The 24,767-nt window shown below is 32.4% G+C and overlaps 2 protein-coding genes across 2 annotated transcripts in view; one reads left to right on the plus strand and one right to left on the minus strand.

Moving 5' to 3' along the window:
• LOC113514448 (scavenger receptor class B member 1-like) overlaps nucleotides 1-24,767 on the minus strand; it is a 68,797-nt gene that overhangs the window by 27,851 nt on the left and 16,179 nt on the right. Inside the window, exon 2 of the mRNA XM_031908200.2 lies at nucleotides 9,948-10,183. Within this exon, the coding sequence (XP_031764060.1) occupies nucleotides 9,948-10,170 (223 nt within the window). The 5' untranslated portion in view covers nucleotides 10,171-10,183. The remainder of the gene's footprint in view (nucleotides 1-9,947; nucleotides 10,184-24,767) is intronic.
• Nucleotides 18,981-20,401, plus strand: LOC128200251 (uncharacterized). Its single transcript, XM_052893066.1, has one exon. It carries the CDS (start codon nucleotides 19,155-19,157, stop codon nucleotides 19,881-19,883), a length of 729 nt encoding a protein of 242 aa, XP_052749026.1. The 5' UTR covers nucleotides 18,981-19,154; the 3' UTR covers nucleotides 19,884-20,401.

Genomic DNA, 24,767 nt, shown 5'->3' on the forward strand with positions numbered 1-24,767 from the left:
TAAAACATATACCTGATTTTAAGTTCGACTTTGAGAAATACAATTGTGAAAACCTCATCCATTTTGGTGCAGACGATTTTGTGTGAAACCGAAATAAACACATAATACTCGTAGAAATAGACAGATAAAAATTCAAAAAATTATTGTTTCGATTTCTACTGTGCGCATCAATCTATCATTTTTTTATTAAAGTTTAAACATCTAGTTACAGTGTTATTATATTCGTAATAAGTAAAATATATAACATTTTAATGACCTAAGTTGACCTTAAGAAAAAAAAATAACAGAGAACTCAACTATAATTTCAATGGATAATCACTTAATTAACATCCATTTTCAAACCTTGGATAAGTAAATAAATAAAGAAGGTAACAACTTAAATCTTTATTCATAAATGCACCATTGGAAACCAATAAGTAGAAACCATCAACTATGGTTCCTGTACACTTATAATGGAGTGATGCTAATGCCTTCTATTAAAATAATGTAACCTCAAAGTGTAGTTTTATTAAATTAAAATAAATTCATCATTTTCTACGATCTAAAATAAGATTCGGTTGAAAATCTGCGCCAGAAAGTAAGAATATTAGAGATACAAAAGAAACAAAACAAAAAATTACAGAGAACTGTAACTCTTCAACATCTCATTATCACATATTTTTATTATGTAGAAGAAAGAGGATGTTAAATATTCCGGTGTAAGCGAATGGAACGCACCTTGAGCTTAGTGTCTGAACATAAATCTAAAGTTTCAATCTCAAGTTTATAAAATATATATATATATATATATATATATATATATATATATATATATATATAAAAATAAAATGTATATATTATTTAAAATAGCAATTATTAAATTTTATAATTGTTATTTTTTTATACATAACACAGGGGGCTAACTAGCATGCAGCTCAACTGATAGTAAGTGAGTAAACAAACTGATCAACAGTCATTCATTAATAGTTGACATAACTGATAATATATAATAACAATACCTACTTCTGTATACAGGTCGGTAGGTATATATAGGTATCTATCTTAGTAATGCGGACTACCAACCTCATTACTAACAGTGTACCCTGTCACGTAGTACTCCACATGGTCCCCCCTGGAAACCATCGTGCTGAATTCCAGGTGTATTCATCACGATGGGCTAACTGACCTGCCTTTTCATTCTTATCTACCATCCCTTCACTGGTGCCCCGCCAGCGAATACCGTTAGCGCGGTTACTATTCCATTATCATCTATTAACAAAAAAACGAAAAAGTTTCAAAATATGCTTGTTATTTATTTATTTAATTTCATATACTTTTTTCAATAAAAGAACATTCGACTTCAATCGTGTGACTTCAATTGACTCAAATCGTAAACAGTAATATTATTATATTCTTTCTAAATCAGTTTATAAATTAGGAGACATGAGCTAACAAATAAAAAAGAAGTTACACCCGAATTAGAACCTCTTACATCTTTAGGAGTTGCTCGAAAACCGGTCAAATGCGAATTTAACTCATACACCAAGGTTTCCGTATATAATAATATGTAAATAAGTTTTTGTTTCCTTTAATTAAAATATATATATATAGATACTAGCTGACTCGGCAAACGTTGTTTTACCATATACATTATTTCAATAATTATACATGAAAATTTCTCGTACTACAATTATTATATTCGATCGCCATCTTGCTACCCTATTGCGGAATATAAAAATCGCGATTTAAAAACAGGAGTTGATTGTAAAAGCGTGAAAATTGGAAGTTGTGTGTATTTTTCAATGCTAAATCACACTATATTTAAAATAAAAAAAATTGTCGAAAAAATAAAAATTAAAATTATTTAGGGGTGGGTCATCCTTATCATTGAGGGGTGTGAAAAATAGATGTTAGCCGATTCTCAGACCTACCCGATATGCACACAAAATTTCATAAGAATCGGTAAAGCCGTTTCGGGGGAGTTTGTTAACAAACACCGCGACACGAGAATTTTATATATTAGATGAGTTATATTAACCACAAATGTAATGTATTGTGTTATGTAAATAAATCACCATAGCAGCCTTTAACTCCACTGCTGAACATAAGCGTGCCCCTTGGAGCGTTTTGCCAGTAGTTACCACGCTTGGCAGGCGGATTGGTAGTTAGGCTTTAAAGATGTTTAGAGAGAAACGCTACTGCCCATTTCTCGTTCTCCTTTAGTCGCCTCATACGACACCCACGGGAAAGGAAGGGGATAGACATAGATAGGGTGAGACCACACGGCAATGTAAATAAATAGTTAATGTTTATTATACAATTCGAATGCCGTGTGCTTCCGCCATAGAATAGGCCATAGGCTTTTTTTCCGTGGGTATTGAAAGAAGCGATTAAGGGAATCTGATGGTAGAGGGATGGACAGCAGCATTCTTCTTAAAACATCACCAAAGCGTAACTGCGTTGACAACTACTGGCAAAATTCCCCTTATGAGGAAGGCATAGGATAGTTCATATATAGTTCAGCAGTGGATGGTAGAAATGAATCTAATTTAATAACACTAAAACGTACTAATTAAAAACTTTCCATATATTATCTTTCTATATATTCTTATTAGTCCCATAGAAATTTTATCAATTTTGCTTTAGTAGTTTAAATAAAATTTCAAACAAAAACTGATTTTACTGCGATTAAAGTCGGTGTTTTTTTGTAGAATAACATCATAAAGTATTAAATTTCTGTTTCAGCATTTTATTATTATTTTTCTTGGTCACTAAAGTAAATATTATTAAATTAATGAACACTTATTATCTTCATAAAAGTAATATTCAAAAATCGATCAAAAAACTAAAGTAAGTAGACTCTGATAAAGTACTTTGACAACTGTACAAGTACTCGAGTACCTCCTGTACTAGAGTCCTTGTCTGAATTCTCAGACTCAATTAGGATACGATGAATATATAAAAATAAATACTACAATACAAAAAAAACGCCGACTCGGCACATCACTAATGCTCACTAAGATTTGTCTACATTGTACCTAATGAAGAGGAATAACTTTATTCTTCATTTTATCGTATAATCAATATTCATCTAACGATCTAAATAACGTTACATAGTAGCAAACGTCGATATATCTCAATAGCTACATACTTATAATTCACAGTGCACGACATGTGACCTCCAAAACGTGGAACACGGACATACGGACGCATGTTTATTTATCATAGATGCGGCATGATGTAATTGTGCGTAATTATATTTATTATAAAACTATAAGGGCTTGTCGCCTACTAAAATATAGGCTTCAATTGGTTTTTTTGTCATAATCTAAGTGAAGTACCGATCAAAAGTGTACTGTAAAAGATTGGAGTGGAACCTTTTTCTAGAATCTTACGTTCCCACTCGTTGTTAGCCATTAAAATGTAAACAAAGAAATAAAATTTTTAAAAAGGGAATACGATTTCGATAGTGACATGTAAGTATTATCCTTAAGAGCATTCATAACTTTTATTTGCCAAAATGTAGCAACGTCACAATTATCTGTCAATTATTAAAAACAATTGTTTTTGACTGGTTTTTTCAAAAGTTTTTGCTAGCGTACTATAACGTTAATCATGAAAAAAATATCCTTATGAAATAGCTGTCACTGAAAATTTGGATTTGGACTGCAAAAATATATTTGGAAGATTTCCAAGCAAAATGTAAAGTAGGTGCAAAGTTAACAACAAAACATAACAATAGCAAAAAAAAATAAAATTTTGGTACAGGCGGACTTTATACTGTGTAGCATTCTCTCACAATTAACCTTTGAAAGTACATACGTATTTTCTAAATACACATTATATTATATATTTCTTTTTTTTTACCACTATGAAATAAATTTACTATCCTTATTGTATATTTACTCATTTTTAATCTTATTTAACTACCTACCAATGTTAAAATCAAAAGTACATTAATTAATATTTAGAATGTTAAAATTATTTTAAGATAAAAAAATTCTTTGAGATCACTGCCAGGTAGGGTGCCTAGGTTACTTGCTGCATTTCCACGCTGAATAGCAATAGAAATGCGTTGACCAAAGTGTATATATTATTATTTTATTTACATTACATTTGATAATTAATATTAAAAACAAAATCCACATCTCCTATACTTAAGGAGATGAGGTGGCAAGCTAACCCCCGGCAGAAGCACAATCGCTTGATTTCGGACCGGTCGTTCTATGCGGGCAAAATCTAAAAGCACTACTTTCTGCATCTTTCCCGAGAGTGTGCTGCTTCGGAATCCCAACCGTCTGAGATGTTGTTCCAGTCTGGTTGGGATGGGACCGTTCACCGAAAGAATGTTTGGGATGATTCCGGTGGATGTGGCCCACCATATTTCCGTCACCTCGTGAGCCAGGTCGAGTTATAATAATCAGTATTATCATTGTTACTATAAATAACGGAAGCAATTGATGATATTCAACTTTAACCCCTTATTTATATTGTTCGGACATAAATATTATCAGTTATGCGTGTACAAACAATTTATCTCATTATTTCCCGTCTTGCCTCGTTAATTTTCTATTGATAACGGAGATAGTAAGCATTATGTTTACAATTTAAGTATAATTAATTTATCTAATTTATGCTAATTTTATATATATTTAATAGCAATGTTATTAACTATGACCGCGAATTGATTTGGTCTTCGGGGTCAGTTGGTCACACTTTTTCAACCGACTTCAAAAAGAAAGAGTTGCCACGCTTGACAAGCGAATTGGCAACCGCAGTTAGGATTTGGAGAAATTTTAAGAGAGACGTTGCTGCCCATCCGTCCCAAGGATAGGAGCCGGGACCACATGGATATTAAACCCGGATATGTCACTATAATAAATTATAATTCCAATAATTTAATAATAGATTTTTCGAATGGACCGAAACATATGGCTGTCATTTTGACGAATGAAAAATACAATATACCTCAAAAGTTAAAACAGATTTATTAGACGTTTTTATGTCTGTCTACGGCTATGTTCAGCAATAGACCTCCCCCTTAGGGGGTTTAGCCTGTAGTTGTCACGCTTGGCAGGCGGGTTGGCAACCGCTTTCCGTTGGCAAAAGCCTATCATAAATATATATCATAATATCTGTTTATAAGCTTATTATTTTATTAAGATTTTTTTTATTTATTATTATACGTACACATTGAGTTATTGAGAAAATTTAACAATTAGTATTCATCCTTTTTTTAGTTTAGTAACTATAAAACAAAATATTTCCATATATATTTTCTTTTAAATAATTTAATTTACATTAAGTTTCACAATTAATATTCTCAACAAAAATTTTATTTTTTTAAGATAAGTCAAAGTTTCAACTTTATTTGTAGCCCTTACTTGTAAAATCTTTAGTTTCCAACTAATCATAATTAAAGTGACCGCCTGAAGGGAGGGATGCAACTTATCGTTGTATGTGTTTGTTTAAATTCGATGTTCAATCGCAATGAAATTTACTGATAACTGTCGAAACCTTATAAATATTATTAACATACATTTTCTTATTCTTTGGATTTTGGAGAGAGTGTCATGTTATTGTTGGCAATGTATGAATGAATGGTCAAATGGATGAATAGATGAATGAATGAATATGTATGAATGAATATTTATTTGCAAGAAACATGGTAAGGTATACAAGTGGTAAAATAATAATAAGTTCACATATTTCGCCAAAATTAAGCATGCAAAATTTAAAATACTTAAATATTGAATGAATAATCCTTATAAAAAAATATGTCGAATATAATTTCATGTCAATTAATATACTTTATTTTATTTGATCTTGATACGTACTGGTAGGTCTGGTTAGTGTCAACAGTATTATCATAATATTAATACTCATTTCATTTTAATTTCATAAATTCATTGATTGAATAAAAACAATGGTCAATAAGCCATTTTTGTAATTAGGATTTTAAAGAGTAATATTTAAAAAAAAAACCCTTCAAAAATTATAGTAATGCAACGTAAAGCATAAAAAAATTACATATAATATTTAACAAATATAAAACTTTATATGTCACTAAATATAAAACTATATATTTATTTTATTTATTTATTTACACTTTATTGCACCAAGTAATAGGAGAAATAACAAATACAGTAAATATTAATATATTTATAAATCTTTCTGTATTACGTGTAGATACCCGTGCGAAACTGAAACCAATCACTACTCATTGAACAAATTTTATTAAGTAATTTTTAAAAGAAAGAGGTACCGAATTCGCCTGTAATGTATACATGATATGCCATATAACAAATTTAAAGCCGATTTTGTTGATTATTTTTGCAAATCGGTAAGTTTTATTTCCGCATTGTATCCACATTAATTTATCACGATTAATAATCGCTATTTTTTTGCAGAAAAACCTGCTTTTAATTTAAGTAGATATTATTCTTATGTCATACACTAATAATAATAGACGAGTTATATGGAACATTTAAATAGATACACGCAAAACCTGTTATTTTATATTCATAAGTTCATTTGCCAGTTATATATATATTTTTTCATAACCCACTTCCTACATTTTTTTCATCATATAAAATAATTAACATAATAAACGGCTTTTAGACTTTTTTATTTATAACCTGATACAGACAGGTTTTTTCTTTTTTATTTGCACTTTGTGTATTACAAGGACATGCCTGTCCCACTACGGTGAACTTCGCTATTAATGTTATATAATATATATAGTAATGTACCGTTAGAACTATTAGTACCTACTTGTGTCTATTTATGTTACGATAGTTGTATTTTTTATTGCCGATTTTGGACTTATTTTTTATAATCCTTTTCGCATTTAAATTTATTCACTCTCTTATTAATCCCATACTAATTTGTTGGATTGAAGACGGTTTTTTCCGAATCAAATTTATAGTAATATTATAAAGAGGAAAGATTTGAAAATTTGTTTGTTTGTTTCTCATACCACAAAGGTGGCAAACATACAGCCCGTCTGAAAGAAAATAGTCATATAGCCACTGGACGCCTGTAACATTAAGTGTCACATTTTTTTTATACAACTTAGAATGGCAAACAAGCTGACGGCCCACCTAATGGAAAGTGGTAACCGTCGCCTATAGACATGAACAGTACCATGGACATAACATAGTATGTTATTTCGCCCATGATACCCCCCCATGCATTGCCATTCCTGAAGACTCAGGTGTTATTCCTCTGTACCCTGTAATTTCATGCCATATCCCACCCTTCAAATCGAAACATAGCCAGGCAAACACAACTGCTTCACGGTTGAAACACGAATGGGACAGAGGTACCAAAGCAAACGACTTTTGTACAGTCTCCCTCTGGTAAGCGTTGCTGACCTTGAAGAAAATTTAATATACCCTTTTTGTAGAACCCCATACTGTAGTCTCTAGGGAAAGCCGTTCTCTATTTCATCATTCATCATTTCAGCTGTTGGACATAAACCTTCCCCATCCAGTTATGTCAATAGTTGCCACGCTTGGCAGGCGAGTTGGTAATCGCAGTTAGGATTTAAGGATGTTTTAAGAAAGACGCTTACCCATTCCCCAATCATTAAGTTCTTTTAGTCACCTCTTACGACACCCATAGGAAAGGGAAGTGTGGCCTATTCTATGCCGGGACCACATAGACTCTAGTTAGTAATTGATAAACTAAAGAAATCTCGACAGATTCTAAAAACTACATTATCAGCGAATATACGAGTAGGTTATTTTAAAAAAATAGTCAGAATCCCCACAAATAACACAAAGTAAAAAAAATTTGCCTATTAAAGCTTATAAAATACTAATTTATCTTTCCATCTATCTACCCGTACCAAGCCGGGCGGATCACTAGTCTTATAATAAATTTAATTAATTCAGATGGCCTCCGCTTGTCCTTCATTCATTTCTAATGTGAGGATATCGACCTTTAATTTATTTTATATAAACTTCTGTTTAGTTTTTTTTTTTTTTATTTTAAATTGTCACAGTATAGTACATTGTACGCTGATATTAATGCTCCTTTGCACTGGGTTTGCTCCAAGAGAATTCTTGTAAAGTTCATCTTTGTAAATTTACTTTTCACTACCATGTTTCTGTATACAAAAATATGGTACAGAAAAGTAACATTTACTAATAATACTAATAATAGTATTAGTGTGTACAATAAACTATAAAAAAAAATCATTAAAACATGAATTTGAAAATTCAGAAGTTCAGGCTGGGATTCCAATGTTGGGATCGTAATCAAGCGTTGTCCGACTGCGCTCTCATCACTGCACCATGTGTACTATATCTTACTATGAAGGGTCTTAATAAAAGCAATATAAACCATTTTTTTTTATCTGGTCTGTCTGTTAGAATGTTTGTTTCGACATCACACAAAAACTACAGCACCAAACTGTATGTGATTTTCACTGTTGTATTCCTGTAAGTCTAATTTAATCGGTCTATGTTTTATCTTAATCTACATATGGACTATTTTATTGGTTTTCCTAATTCACTTTCCAAATCTACGCGAACAAAGTAACGGACAAAAGTTAGTATAGTATATTATCTGTGGTATTAGTAATATTACATAATCAATGACCTCAACCTCAACAGAAATCTTTTTTTCTTCTTTGAAACCAAATGTATAGCGGTTTAAGATTTTCTTAGCGCTGTCGACACCTTTTGTTATCGAGCGTATGACGTCAAGCGTTGCTATCTCGTTCTATTTCATGTATACAACAGCGAAAACGTATCTATCGATATATTCGTGTACTGCTTCTCAAGGGAACTGCGATTTTTTTAGACAGACTTGACAATATAAGTTTCCTCAAAGTCGAAAACAAAACTGCATAATAGTAAAGGCGAACATAGTTGCTTGTTTACCACTTTCGTAGTAAAGAATCTTACCTGTTTAGATATGTAAATAAGCAATTTAAAATGCCCTCAGCAACATTAGAGAAACAATAAACATTGTTTACACCAATAAGGAAACATTAACGCCTAAATGTGTAAATATATAAATCTAGCTATAATTCTAAAACTATGACGTATCCCGCCGTCATTTCGTGACGTATCGTAAGCTTGTGCCGTTCACTCATAGTATGTTCAAAAGGAAAATTTGAATTCCCGCCAAAAATGTTACTAAGCATTCTTTAAATGCAATTAGAATACCAATGAAGATACTCGTAGACGTTATAAAGTTATTTTGTATGCATGTTGCGTATTCGTTACCTATTGTAGGGATCGGCTAGGTCATACTTACATTGTTAGATGGAGGTAACTTTGGTTGATCTAGGTTGAATCCCGTCGATCTTTTATTGAAGATCACGTAAAAAATAATGCTAAGTTGTTAAACTAAATATTGAGTAAAATTACATTTACCATTGCTACCATATACGTTTTAGGAAAACTAATTCTTTATTTTATATAATTAAGAATAACAAATAAGCTGATTAAAAATTATCAACAACAATGAATACTTGCTATGAAATAATTTTAGATTTTTACCCAAAAAAACTTAAGCAACACCACAAAATTAGGGGGAACCAAAAACTTTTTGTTAAAAAATCGGTTTAGAATTTGTTAAGATATTACGTTCTTAATCTGTACACGAAAATAGGTAATTGTAAAATTTTTTAACTAACTTACATAGACAAACATTTTTTACTCCAATGTGATAATAAGTCTTAAATTCAGTTACATTTTAGATACATTGCATTTGGAACTACTTCAAAATTTTTTCACCGCATATTAAAATTTCTGTTTAGCCAAAGGTTGACTGGGAGAGAATGCTATATAGTATTAAGTTCGCCTTTTGTACCAGACATTTTTTTGTAATGTGGTCAATAAAGCATAAATAAATAAATAAAAAATTGGAATGTTTTCTATGTCCCTAGTAGAATTTTGTCCTTGTTAGTTTAAGAACTATTAACAAATCAATGTCGTTATGAAATAACATACTGCAACAAACAGATCTCCTCTTCTTTGATTTTTGGTTGTTTTCGCAAGTAACCGGGCACTGCTCGGTCAGGGAATCTAATTCTAAACAAGGCTCTTGAATCTTTCCCTCTATCAAACTGTTCAGAGAATCTGATGCGCTACGCTGCTCGTCAGCGCATTTTGTCGCTGATGATGATGACAATCCATCTGTGTCTATGGACGGTGAAGGCATCTCGACGAACATTTCTTTGGTATTTCTGCGAAAAAAAAAAACTTACATAAGAATACATATTAAATAAACAAAACAATTTTCAATATTTTTTAACACATGGGAGTGAATACTATATAGCATTAAGTACGCCTTTTGTACCAAAATTTTTTTTGTAATGTGGTCAATAAGTAATAAACAAATAATTGAAAGAAGTGTAATTACTTATTATTAAATGTTTATAGAGTTTCCGATCTCGATTCGATATATCGAAAAACCGAACTTTTGGTTCGATATTTTTAACATGAATGTAACATAAGAAATGTTCGAAACGAAAATAAAGAGACTGAAAACAATGTATCTCAATTTATTCAGATCTGATCATTCGAGTCAAATCGAAAAAAGATGTCGTAAGAGGCGACTAAAGAAGCTTAATGATCGAGTAATGGGCAGCAGCGTCCCTCTTAAAACATCACCAAATTCTAACTGCAGTTGCCAACCCGCCCGCCAAGCGTGGCAACGCCCCCTGTAGGATGAGGCCTATAGTCAGCAGTTGTCAATTAACGGCTAATATGATGAACATGTAAGTATTAAGAAATGTACTTAAATATTTCTGCCAGTTGTCCAGTACTTAAAGCTTGTATGTACAAGCTACATAGTTTTGAATTAAATAATGCTCTTTAATATGTCCAATAGTACTTATTATTTGTTTTTTTTTTTTAATTGGATGAAAATGGAATGGTAAACCCGCCTGCCCTAACGGGATACGCTGGCGGGGCACCAGTGAAGGGTGATCGATGAGGATGAAAACAGGCCAGTTAGTCAATCATGATGAATTCATCTGGAATTAATCACGATAGTTTCCAGGGGGCACCGCGAGGAGGTCGACCTGGTTGGGTATATTGCTAGCAATGGGATTCTTAGTCTCCATTACTAACAATCCCTTTCCCTCCTTATTATTTGATTATTATTAGTAATACTAAATAACGCTTTAGCGCTCACATCGTACTAAGAGATAAGTGTCGTATGGGTTATAATAACAACTAGATGAAGCAAAAGCGGTAGTTTCTGTGATAATAATTAATGGCGGTAGGTGATCCTCGTTCGCCATGTGTGTATCAGAATAGCGGTCAACTTGAAGAAGTGGTGAGACGTTCAGAGGCCTTCTTCTTATTCGAATAGAGTCAACCACTGACTCTATTCGAATAAGAAGTTTTCCGTAGAAATTTATAAATGTGGAATGGAGTTTGTTTGTTGCCTTTTAACGTTATAACGGCTCAGCCAGTCATAATGGAATTTGCTCATTTTCATTTCCTATTGAAGAGCTGGGCTCTTGTCGGTGCCACTCACTACTACTTTTAGCGACTCTCTTCACCTCTTGATATAACATGACACCAACTTTTTCCTTGATCTGCCTGATGTAACTATACTTTGGTTTCTCCTTTTATTGTATCCATAAGTTCGTCGTGTCCATTTATTTTTTTGTATATGCATTCTTTTATCTCTTTTTACTGTGTATGTATGTTGCTATTTGCGTGCTGTAAGTAATGTAAATAAATTATATATCTATCTATCTATATCAAGTGTCCCGACATTTTTTCAACCTCAAGGTGAGTGAAAAATGAGAAAATCTTAGTTTCAATTAATATTTAATTTACCTGAAAACTTTTAAGGCACGTTGAATACTTTTTGAGATAGGGAAAAAGCATTGAACTCGCATGACTATCACCCTCATACGTACCTATACATATACATACATGTGTATATATATATATATATATTATTTCTAACACGCAGTCCTACGATTGATTTTGTTACTTTTTTATTATAAATTGGGTAGATCCACTGTTTCTGCACTCACTGCTTGATCTTACCTCACCTGATAGTAAGTGATGATAAGATCTAGGATACCCAGTAATTATTTGGTTATCATCGATTTTAAAAATCCCAGAATTTGGAAGAGCAAATTCTCCTTATTACCGTTTATATTAAAATTATGACGAAACTGTGGAATTTTTATAACGTAGAGATAACATACCCATAGTCCCAAAATAGCAGCTTCAGTGGAGATAAAATACGGCGACGAATTACGACATAATTGTAGACATATTAGATTAAAAATATTTAAATTTAGAATGCGGAATTGTGTCTATAGGCAGATTTTGCTTTGCAACACGCAGATTTTTGCATTCGTTTTAAAATTAATATGGGACTGACACACCAGAGTAGACTCTTGTTGAATAATAATTATCGTGAATCACATTGTATTATAATGATTATAGCTAGAATCTATATCGGAACTCTATTCAAAAGGAATAATCGAAATCGGTTCAGAATTGACGACATAATCATGACATAGCAACAGAAACAGGCAAAAACCAATGATTTTTTTTAATATGATGAAAATACACCTTCTTGGTATATAAATGTTAAATTACAATAATTATATTCCAGAGTCTAATTCGTGATTATTTTCGTAGTTTCTCAAAACGTAAACTGTTAAACTATAAATGTATTTGTATCTATAAAACTATAATTTCATGGAACATTTATTAACAAGTTTATTTTTCTTCTTAAAAGAAAATATTATTCTCATTTTAACACAAAATATATGTAAATAAAATATTTGAAATTAGAACGTGAAATTGTGTGTCTATAGATTTTGTGTCCTCCGTATATAAAAAAGTAGCTCCAAATGTTCCGATCTTCACAAATCCAACACGGAAATCAAGTCTATAAGTATGACACACAAAAACATCCAAAATAATTGAGGACATGTTCGTTTTAAATAGCTTAAAAAGATACCGAACAGCAATATTTTTGAATCTACCTTTCAATAAATTACTAAGCAAAGCCTAAGTATTATTCATTGAACGTAAACAATTATTCAGAAAACAAACGTGCTTGGCTTTAGTTTTATCTAGAGTTAATTTATACCTATGTTAATGCAATTTGTTAGATATTTCTAAATAAATAAATACATATCTGTTAATATGTAAGTATATTTTAAACTCGTTGACCTTGGCTTCGATCGGGAAGTCAAGGTCTATGATAGTATTTCACAGCATATAACTGGAAATAAATAAATAAGTGGAAAATAACATATATAATGTAAAACATCTTAAGTGAAAATTCAACCCATAACAGTGTAATTTATGGATTTTAAAAATGTCATTAAAAATATATGGACATATTTATATGAGTTTTTATGAAATGACGCAAAAATGTAATCGCCAGTTTACAGGTAGTTTTTAAAACGACACAAAAAATAAAGATCAAGAGAAATAACAAAGGTAAGTTTATCAAAATTATTTTGTTTAATTCCACGGTCATTAAATTAAACAAAATAATTCTAATCATTTAACCAGTGATATATATAGACTTTCGCAAAACAATACCTAGTTCAGTAAAATAGGAATTTGAATAACAAATTTTGCTCCACCAAAAGTGACAAAATATACTTTACCCGTAATTTTTACTTTCTTTCGTAATTCTTACTTTTCTTGGAATAGAAGATCTTCTAGTAATAAATTTATCTCAATTTTATACTAAAATCCTGATAAAGATTCAACATTTGTGTACTTTATATTAAAGTAGTTTAGGGGTAAAAAATTGTGACTTAAACTCTCAATTCCTTGTTGACCCCATTGGAGAGCAAATTTTCAAGAATTTTTCATATCACTCGTCAACTATAGACGAAAAATCGAGTGTACTTCTAGATCTTTATAGCTTTCGTGGTTTCAGTTTGACAAACAAGAAATTAGTCGATCAGGGTATATATAAAAATCTCGTATCACGATGTTTATGGTCGAACTTCTCCGAAACGACTCGACCGATTTTTATAATTTTTTTGTATTTCGTAGGTATAAGTAAAATATATTTCATAAGACTACTAGGTGATTAGGGTGTCCCTATCCAGAAAAAATAATTTCTATAGCAGACAACGATTGCCGGGTCAGCTAGTCTCTTTATAATATCAGTGTTGTAACCTGCCAACTTCTGGTGCCACACTCCAGTTGTTTATTAGATTGTGATGTAAAAAAATTTCGCGCGTAAGAAGAAAAACAAATCTAAATACTCAAAATCCAGCCGTGTGGTCTCTACACAAAATAGGCTACTTCTTCCTTTCTTGTAGGTGACGTAAGGGGCAACTAAGGGAACTTAATGGTAGAGTGATGGGAAACAGCGTCGCTCTTAAAACATCTCTAAAAGCTTAACTGCATTTGCCAACCCGCCTGCCAAGCGTGGCAACTATTGGCAAAACTCCCCTTATGGGCAAGACTTATGTTCAGCAGTAGACAGTTAACGGCTCAAATGATGATGATTATTCAGAAACAAAAGTCATTTCTTTAGGTCTCAAAAATTATGGATTCAAGCCTGACTACATATATATAAATAGATATCACAACTACATATAATTGGCGTGTCTATCTTTGGTCATTAACGCTTTTGTGACATCACATCAAGCTAGTTTGGTAGTTGCAGATCTAGTTTCACATCAATTGAGGTATTTATGTCATCTATCCGAATCTTCGCCTATGAATCTGACCGACACACCAAAATCTATGTGTGTCAATTTAACTTTCAAATTAACACATTTCTTACTTTCTTTTTAATGGTGATAAAAAAGCAATCTGAGAAATGACGCTCGAGCACAACGAGCATATTGATGCAAATAGTGATTATTCTCTTTATTGGGATGCTAAAATTTGTAACAATGGATGGGTGGGTGGATGGATGGGTGCATGTTTATTATTATTTCACCCAAAAACTGCTAAACAGATTTGAATAAATTTCTTTAATAACCTCCTTTCGATTAATCACTATTAAGTTCACTTACAAAAAGAATTTCAAAAAATCTTAATCGATTCACAGAAATTGAATCAAGTTAACTTTCCTTCCCATTTACCAGTGAGAGACTTTGTACAAAAGTCATTTGCTTGGGCACCTCTGTCCCATTCGTGTCTCTACCGTGAAGCAGTTATGTTTGCACGACTGTATTTCGGTTTGAAGGGTGAGGCTGTGAATTTACAGGACACAGAGGAATCACACCTGAGTCCTCAAGATTGCCAACGCATGGGGAGTATCATGGGCGAAACAGTATACTCTGTTATGTCCATGGTACTGCTCATGTCTATAATCGACGGTTACGACTTTCCATCAGGTGGGTCGTCAGTTTGTTTGCCATTCTAAGTTACATAAAAAATAACCTGCTAGATGAACTGTCACATTATTGTATATTGTATAAATAATTCAATATTGGCCGCAACAGAATATCGAACTCTGCTCTTTAGAGGGCAAAGCAATGAACTGAGCTGTGACCATTTTGTATTGCTATGACACACGCATGAAAGAAAAATTATTTTAATTCTTTTATGTATTTTTTTTTGTATGTCTATCTATAGCTGTTGTTAATTGTGTGCTGTAAGTAACGCAAATAAATTATATATTTATTTATAATACCGTTATGTCCATGGTACTGCTCATGTCTATAGGCGACGGTTACCACTTTCCATCAGGTGGACCGTCAGCTTGCTTGCCATTCTAAGTTTTATAAATATATATATATATATATATATATATATATATATATATATATATATATATATATATATATATATATATATATATATATATAATATTGTCATTAAAAGTATCATAAAAAGCAGATCATCACTTAGAAATCAATGAAGAGATTAATGATACTCGTTTGACATTATTATAAGATGCAGTAATGACTAGATTATGGATTTGCCTTGCTTTAATATTCAAACTTATGTCAAATCATTTACTATACATACTGCACGTCTCTGGAACTCGCTTCTTAACAATTTGAAGATGGCACAATTAATGAAATCGTTTAAAGCAGGTTTATTAAAAAATATTCTGAAATTCCTGGTTCATTGAGCGAATTGTGAATATATGTATATATTAATTTATATTTATACTTGTAGGTTTATTATTTTTATTTATGCATTATTATTATTTTAATATGTAGGGGTGTACAATTATTTATTACTGTAATATGTATGAAACATTTCGCTGTTAAAATTAAACATAATATTCCAAACGAACATTATGTTTAATTTTAACTAAGTATATTTAAATTTAATCATTAACTATACGGTTTTTACCCTCAAACATATTATAGTTTTCTTTTAGCTTTTCAAAGGTTGACTGTAAGAAATAAAAGAGAGAGAGAGAAGAGATGGGTTAAGTTTATCTTTGCATTTATTTTTTATACCATTGAGCCGGCAAACGAGCATACAGCCCACCTCACCGGTCACCGTAGCCTATTAATGTATCTGAAAAACTCTTTACCCCTTTTTTGAAGAACCCCATACTGTAGTCTTTTGGAGAAACCTAGACAGGGAGCTTATTCCATAACCTGAGCGTTCGTGGAAGGAAACATCTCTGAAACCACGCTGTACACGACCATCCAGGCTCTAAGATTATGACATATTAAATATTTTTTAATGTATCCAATATAAATTATGTACAATAAATATTTTACAGTACAATACAATTATAAATCTGAACAAGACAAAGTGGTAGGCCATCGTTTATGTTATATATGTATATCATAAATATATGTCAAGGCCTATTCGATGCGTGTCTATTAATTTGTGAATAGTTAAGCGACAATCGTTATTGTTCTATCTGAATTAGGTCGCAAGTGTATTTCCTGTCTGTGACGCCTGATGGTACACTACCCCGAATCACAAGGTTTTAGACACTAGACTCTCTTCATCAGATAAATATACAATAAAAATATGCTACAAGATATACTGCACAGTGCCACCTAGTCCCAAACTAAGCGGCGGTTTCACAGGACAACTGGTACACATACTTAAATATACTTTTTGTAAATACATACATATATATGAAATACTCATAAAGACAAATGTTTCTATATCAATGTACGGGGATCGAACTCGCAATTATCAGAAGGTGAGGCAGTGTGGTTAACAATTGCACCATCAAAGTCTTTTTCGATAGATTGCAAACAGTCTGAGGAAGATGTAACGAATCTGAACGAGTCCCTGGTCTCTTAGAGAAGTGACAGATGAATCCATCGATAGAATCGTTATCGCAAACGAGACTGAAATAGAATGAGATAACGACATTCGATATCTTGTTCTTTCTCGCAGATTGGCTAACGACAACGATTCGCAATTTTATCGTTAGTTATAAGAAAGTTTCGGAAGTACACATTATATTTTACTGTAATAACTATCGGTTTAATTTACGTGTAATTAGATTGAGTAATCTCAACTAGTTTCGGGACCAGTCAGACTCACGCTCGCGTCACAGCCTCTCATGATTAAAGGTCCCGAATTGGTCCTGTAACTATCAATTAGTTTTTCTATCAAATTACACGTAAGTTAAACCGGTAGTTATTACATTAAAAAGATAACGATTCCATCGATGGATTTATTTGCTTTTTTTATATAGTTAGTTATTTGCTTTAGTTTATGTATTTAGTTTACGACAGTTATAAATTACTCGATATGTTTATATTATTATATATATACATTTTAAAATATATTTTAAAACTTATATTCATTATGGTGCTGCATATTTACTGTCACTCTTCATTTTCAGAATATTTTGTATCACCAAAAATCAATTAGAAAGCGAACAACAATAACCGTTGACGTCACTTTTCTAGAGCGATTTATTGATTCAAAATACAACCATAAATCAATTCTATCGATTGCCACTTGGTTGCGAACGATCCTGTTTATAAGAGAAAAGTGCATTTAACCTATCTAACAATAAGAAGCAATCGTATACAAAACCTGTAATTTAATTATTATTATAAACGTAAAAGTTAGTATGTTTATTAGTTTGTTACTTTTTAGCGCGACTAACTTAACAACTTAACCAATCACTGAGAAATGTATACGCGTATATACATATATAGGTACACTATATAGCTACGTTATATATATATATATATATATATATATATATATATATATATATATATATATATATATATATATATATATATATTGTAAATGTTCAGATGTTTGTTATTCAATTGCACATAAACGGCTAACAGATGAATGAAATTTGATGCAATTTTGATGCAATTGGAATTAACATAGTGGCAATTATTGGCAAAACCCCTGAATTTATGGGAGAGGCCTATTATCAGCAATGAACGGATAACGGTTGATATAACCATAACGAATTTATATACTAATTTACAAAGTCAAGATCGCAGAAAAGAGTAGTTAATAAGTCTGCCAAAATCAGTATGTACATTAAAACGAGGAAAACAAACGAAATGTGTGAGAAGCCTTTGGTTTCGAAGTTATAATTACGTATTAAATACTGTTATCAAAAAGTTTAGTGTGCTAAAAGAATTAAAGCTGATAACGGTGGTGTGGAGCGTTGTCTAACCGTGTTAAACTCGTTGAATTTGTTTCAATGATCCGATAAAGTCATAATTATGATGATATAATAGTTACTATGTAATAAAGGCCGCGTGTTTTTATTATTAATTTTTTTTTACAAATTATTATTTTGCTAAATATGTCTGGTACCACTACAACTCCTGGCAAAACTCCCCTAATGGGGAAGGCCTATATTCAGCTATGGACAATTAACGGCTATTATAATGATAATGACGATGATTATCGAAATGTTAGTCATTGTGCCTACAATATTTCCAAAAATTGAGTACAATAGTAAGATTATTACAAAATAAAAAATATATACATATATTTTACTGCATAGTTTAAATGGGCACAAAAATGTTGCATGGTTATTTTTTTGCAATCACATCACTAGATATATAAGTATAAAAATACATAGACAGATAGATACATTTTTTTTTTCGGTCGGAGGTAGTTGTGCGAACATTGTTAAAAACTGCTCCAATTCGATTTTCGTTTTATAAATAGATAAAGTGGTAAAACAGTATATTTTAATGAAAATATATAAACTATAATCACTTCACTTCACTTGCCGGAATAAATTACACTTTTACCTCTACTACAACAACAAAAATGTCTGTGGAAAAGTTGAGCTTACAGGAGACTAGAGACGAATTTGTCAAAAGGATGCAGGACTTTGAAGGACGACTGCAGAAGGCAACTCTTACAAGCCCAGGAGTAGCGGATATTGCTTCAGAGTTTGCCATTTTTAAACATATGACGCTGAAGAGTCTACAATCATTGCAACACCAAGTTGACCTGCTGGCAAAAGAAGTTGATTTACAGGAAATGCGTGGTCGAAGGAAAATATTGCTTCTTCATGGTGTCTCAGAGAGTGATCGGGAAGATGTTAACTCAGTGGTATGCAGTGTCCTTGTTGATCAATTGAAATTGGTGGAGTTTTCAACAGAACACATTAGCCGGTGTCACAGAATGGGACGCATAACAACCAATGAAAAGGCTCGTCCACTTTTGGTTAAGTTTCGAGATATCAACACTCGCGACATGATCTGGTCCAATAAAACAAAGCTGAAGGGCACAAATGTTTCCATTTCCGAGTTCTTGACAAAAACTCGGCACGATACATTTATGGCGGCCAGACAACGGTTTGGTGTCAGAAAATGTTGGACACGTGATGGGTTTGTTCACGTCCTTGGATCCGATGGGGTACGGCATCGTATTAGTAGCATGACTGAACTGGGTAGAATTGCAGTACCAGGATCCCAACAGCCAGCTCCAGTTGCGGCTAAGGTGGACGTCGGCGTCAGCAGAACGAAACGGGCTCAAACCAGCAAGAAATAAGTCTTGTTAGCTTTGAATATTATATTCTACGGTTTGGTGAGTGAGTTTGGTCTGTATTAACATTAATATCGTTTTACCCACTTTTATTTATATCAAATAATATCATTTTTAATATCATTTCATTCGCTTTTTCTATTTATAATTCAACTGTAATGCGACCTACTTATTAAATGTAAAATAGACGGTAGATTGATTGGTTAGTAGTAGAAGTTTAATTTATCCCACTCAGGGAAAGGCAAAGGTATTGAGCCATACAGCCTAATCTCCAGTAATGTAATTATTAATTAATTTATTAAAGCAAGTAATTATTCTAATTTACATAGATCAATGTCAATATGTTGGTTGACAGTTATCAGATAACATCTGAATATTGGCTACATATCAAAGTTGTATATAATCTATGTTTCTATATTTTAAAAAAAGATATGAACTGTTACCATCCTTAATCTATGCTCATTACAGCTCCGGCACAGATAATACTAGTAATGAATGGATGTAAAGGGGAATACTCAGTACTCAGTACTATTTTTAATGTATACAATTTTTAACATGAATATTCTTATTATTATTATATTTTTTGTATTCAAGTTTATATTTAGATTTTCTTTTTATTGTACTTTTTTTGTATTCAAGTTTATATTTAGATTTTCTTTTTATTGTACTTTATGATTAAGTCAAACTTATAAATTTTCTGTGCCGGGATAGCTGTAGCTGTTTTCATTCATTTTTCAGTTACATTTACCCTAACCATTTACCATATTATTGTAACCTTTTAATATATCTTTACTACCTGTATGTATTGACAGGCTCACTCACCAAACCTGTGGACGAGTTATTAAGCGAAGTAGTATTATTTTTTTTATTTTCTTTCCTGATAACCGGCAGGTGGAGTATGCATGTACTCGTATTATTTTTAGTAATTTAAATTATATAATATATATTTATATATATTATTATTATTCTAATATATTATTATAACTAGTGTATTTAATTTTTTATATTATATTCTATTTTTTAAGATATTCATTTAGTATTTATTAGATTATTTATTTATTTTTCTCAAAGTATGCACAATTTATTTTGCAATAGTGACGAGGACATTGATAATGATGATTACTTCTCTGTTTCTACACATAATTCCTCTTGCAGCACTAACAACAGTTTCAATAGTTTGCCATGCCTATCGGATTCTTTGGCTGCACTGTTTTCAGATGTACCTAATAATCTCAACATACATAATTCACATTAATGCCCAAAGTATTCCAGCACACCATTCTGACTTGATTGTTTCTCTTAATCAACATAACATACACGCTATATTAGTTTCTGAATCTTGGTTAAAACCATGTCTCTCCTCTGCTTCCTACTCCCTCCCAGGCTTCCAACTTATACGAAATGATCGAACTGGCGGTGGCGGTGGCGGTGTAGCTATTTATCTCCGTTCTCATTTCACTTACTCTGTAGTTAGTATATCTGCACAGCCGCCCCCAAAGAATGCTGGTGAGCACCTTTTTATTGAAATCTCTCTCTCCCATTCAAAATTACTTCTCGGAGTCTACTACAGTCCTTCCATGCGCAATGACTATTTTTCATCTTTTGAAAAAACTCTCGAATCCCTCACTCCTTCCTACAATCACACAATCATAATGGGCGATTTTAATACTTGTCTCCTAAAAAAAAAATTCACGTGCTTCCACTCTCGTATCTACTGTAAAAGCTTGTAATTTAAATATACTCCCGCTATCTGCGACACATCATTTTCCCGACTCTACTCCTTCACTCCTCGACCTAATTATGATCTCATCCCTGCAAAATGTCGCGAGGCATGGTCAGTGCGCAGCGGACTGTTTTTCTTATCATGATCTGATTTATTTGTCTTACAAAATACGTTCCCCAAAAGCAAAATCTAAAACTGTTTTCCAGCGTAGTTTTGGCAGTATAAATGTGGAGAGACTACGTAGTGACGCAAAAACAATTGACTGGACACCTGTTAAAGACGCAATATCCGTAGACGAGCAGGTCGTACAGTTTAACAAATTGATTGTTCAACTGTACGATGTGCATGCTCCCATTAAGGCCATAAAAATTAAACACACTCCGGCTCCATGGATTAATAATGAAATTAGGATATTGATGCACAGAAGGGATGTAGCAAAGACTCGTTACAAGCATCGTCCCAGTGACGATAATAAGACCAAATATTTAAAACATCGAAATCGCTGCAATAGAGTGTGTAGGGATGCACAACGACGCTACATTCATGATTCTATTGCAGAACGAGATTCCGGCAAAGTCTGGAAGTTTCTTAGGACATTAGGAGTCGGTAATACCCAACCGAATAACATATATACTAACTTAGATGTTAATTCTCTCAACTTGCATTTTTCAACATCTCCTATAGTTGATGTTAATAATAAGACCAAAACATTATCAGATCTTTCCTTGCTTCCGACTCCTAATTATTCGCCGTTTGTTTTTAATCGACTTACAGAGTGTGACGTTAAGAGCAGCATTAATTCAATAACATCGAATGCAGTAGGTACCGATTGTATCAGTCGTAATATGATTATTCTAATTCTCGATGAGATATTGTCTGTAATTTGTTTAATCCTGAACCGCTCTATTGAAACTTGTGTTTTTCCAAAGTGTTGGAAAGAAGCACAAATTATCCCCATTCCAAAAAAAACAATCCTATCTCTTTCTCTGACTTGCGACCTATCTCAATCCTACCATTCCTCTCTAAAGTGCTTGAACGCCTTATTCATACTCAACTGACAAAATTCCTTACCCAAAACAACCTATTGAATCCTTTTCAGTCTGGCTACCGACCCGGTCATAGCACAGTAACAGCACTAGTTAAGATCACTGATGATATTCGATCGGGAATGGAACACGGCCAACTGACCATCCTAACACTCCTAGATTTTAGTAATGCATTCAATACCGTCGACTTTGACATCTTACTAGAACTGTTACACTCTCTTAACGTATCTCCGCCTGTAGTTGAGTGGTTTCGTGATTACTTGTGTGGACGTCGGCAGCGAGTTCGAATTAACGATGTGTCTTCATCTTGGTGCGATACGTTTGCTGGCGTTCCGCAAGGTGGCGTCTTGTCTCCTCTCCTTTTTTCAGTTCTTATAAATACTATATCAAACCAACTAACTTCTCTCTACCATCTATATGCAGACGATTTACAAATGTATACTCAGGCTCCTTTAGACGACTTGAACGATGCTATTGCATTAACTAACCAAGATCTCAAACATATAAGTAAATGGAGTAAAGCTTTTGGCCTTAAAGTAAATCCTTCCAAATCTCAGGTAGTACTGGTAGGTAGTCCTAAGCTAATCCAAAAGGTAGATTATTCAACGCTTATACCTATAACTTTTGGTGATGTGGTTATCCCCTTCAGTGTATCGGTAAAGGATCTAGGTGTAATTATTGATAGTTCTCTTACTTGGCGGCCACAAATAGAATTTGTCAGCAGAAAAGTTTTCGGATCAGTATGCTCACTTCGTAGACTACGTAATTTCCTTCCTACTGCTACCAAAATTACGCTATCCCAATCTCTTTTACTTCCAATTCTTGATTATGCCGATACTTGTTATCTGGATCTTACGGAGGACCAGCTTAACAAACTTGAGCGCCTTCAAAATGTTTGTATCAGGTTTATTTTCGGTCTTAGAAAATATGATCATATTTCCCAGTTTCGCGCTAAGCTCAAGTGGCTTCCTATTCGTTTTCGCCGGAATACTCACATTCTTTCACTGCTCCACAATGTCCTTTTCAACTCTTCTTCCCCTCACTATCTGAAGGAGCGGTTTGAATTCCTGCATACCGTCAATTCTTTTAATCTTAGGTCTTCTGAGGGCCTCCAGCTGAAGACTCCGGTACATTTCTCAAACTTTTATGACAAATCGTTTACGGTGCAAGCTGTACGGCTTTGGAATGCTCTACCAGTTTCCATACGAAGTATAAAATGTCTGGTTACTTTTAAAACAAAAGTTAAGGACTTTTATTTAAGCAAGTTGTCATCTCCTTAATATGTTTATATGTCTGCTTAGCATACTTATTTCTTGCATATTTTTCGTGAACGTTTATATGCATGTATGTATATGTGTGTATGTATGTGTATGTGTATATGTATGTATATGTGTGTGTATGTATATGTATGTGTATATGTATATATATGTATATATAATAATAAGTAAGGATAATTTTTATATTATTATATGTATTACATATCCCATATCTAGAACTAACAAATTTTTTTATCATGCCTCCTACCAAATTGTTTATAATTACTCCTCTCCATCCAAAGGTTGCCTGGAAGAGATCGCTCTTAGCGATAAGGTCGCCCATTGTTTTCTCATTGTGATTATTTCTTGTGATTGTTTGTATTTATAATAAGTTTACTGTTGTAATCTTTTGGAGGAAACAATAAAGAGTATCTATCTTTTTTACTGAGAACAATAAAAACAATAATTGCAGTTAAACTAAACAACAATAAAATGAAGAAAAAACAATACATATGTACATAACATACACACATAAATAAGAATAAAAAAAGCAATAAAAATATATATAAATTATTGTATAAACTATGAAAATAAGAATTTACAATCCAAAAATATTTTTAAAAAGGTAAATTTCAATAAATTGCATAGGTTGCAACATGAGTTTTTAAAGAAAAACAATGCAATCAGAAAATCATCCCGTCTTTAACAATTTAACAATTATTTTGCAATTTTCACACGTCATTTCTGCAGTCAATGCCCATCAAAGTGACATTGATGAGCCTGTGTTCGACTTTGCAAAATAAATGTTTAATTTGAAATTAATTTTGTGGTAAAAAAGACAATTAAATCATCTAATATAAATAAT

The sequence above is a fragment of the Galleria mellonella genome, unplaced genomic scaffold (assembly GCF_026898425.1).
Source record: "Galleria mellonella isolate WM207_F2 unplaced genomic scaffold, CSIRO_AGI_GalMel_v1 utg172, whole genome shotgun sequence".
NCBI classification, from domain to species: Eukaryota; Metazoa; Arthropoda; class Insecta; order Lepidoptera; family Pyralidae; genus Galleria; species Galleria mellonella.

Bases quoted from the DNA above. Each gene is read 5' to 3' on its own strand.
- LOC128200251 (XM_052893066.1), top strand. From the start codon at position 19,155: ATGTCTGTGGAAAAGTTGAGCTTACAGGAGACTAGAGACGAATTTGTC.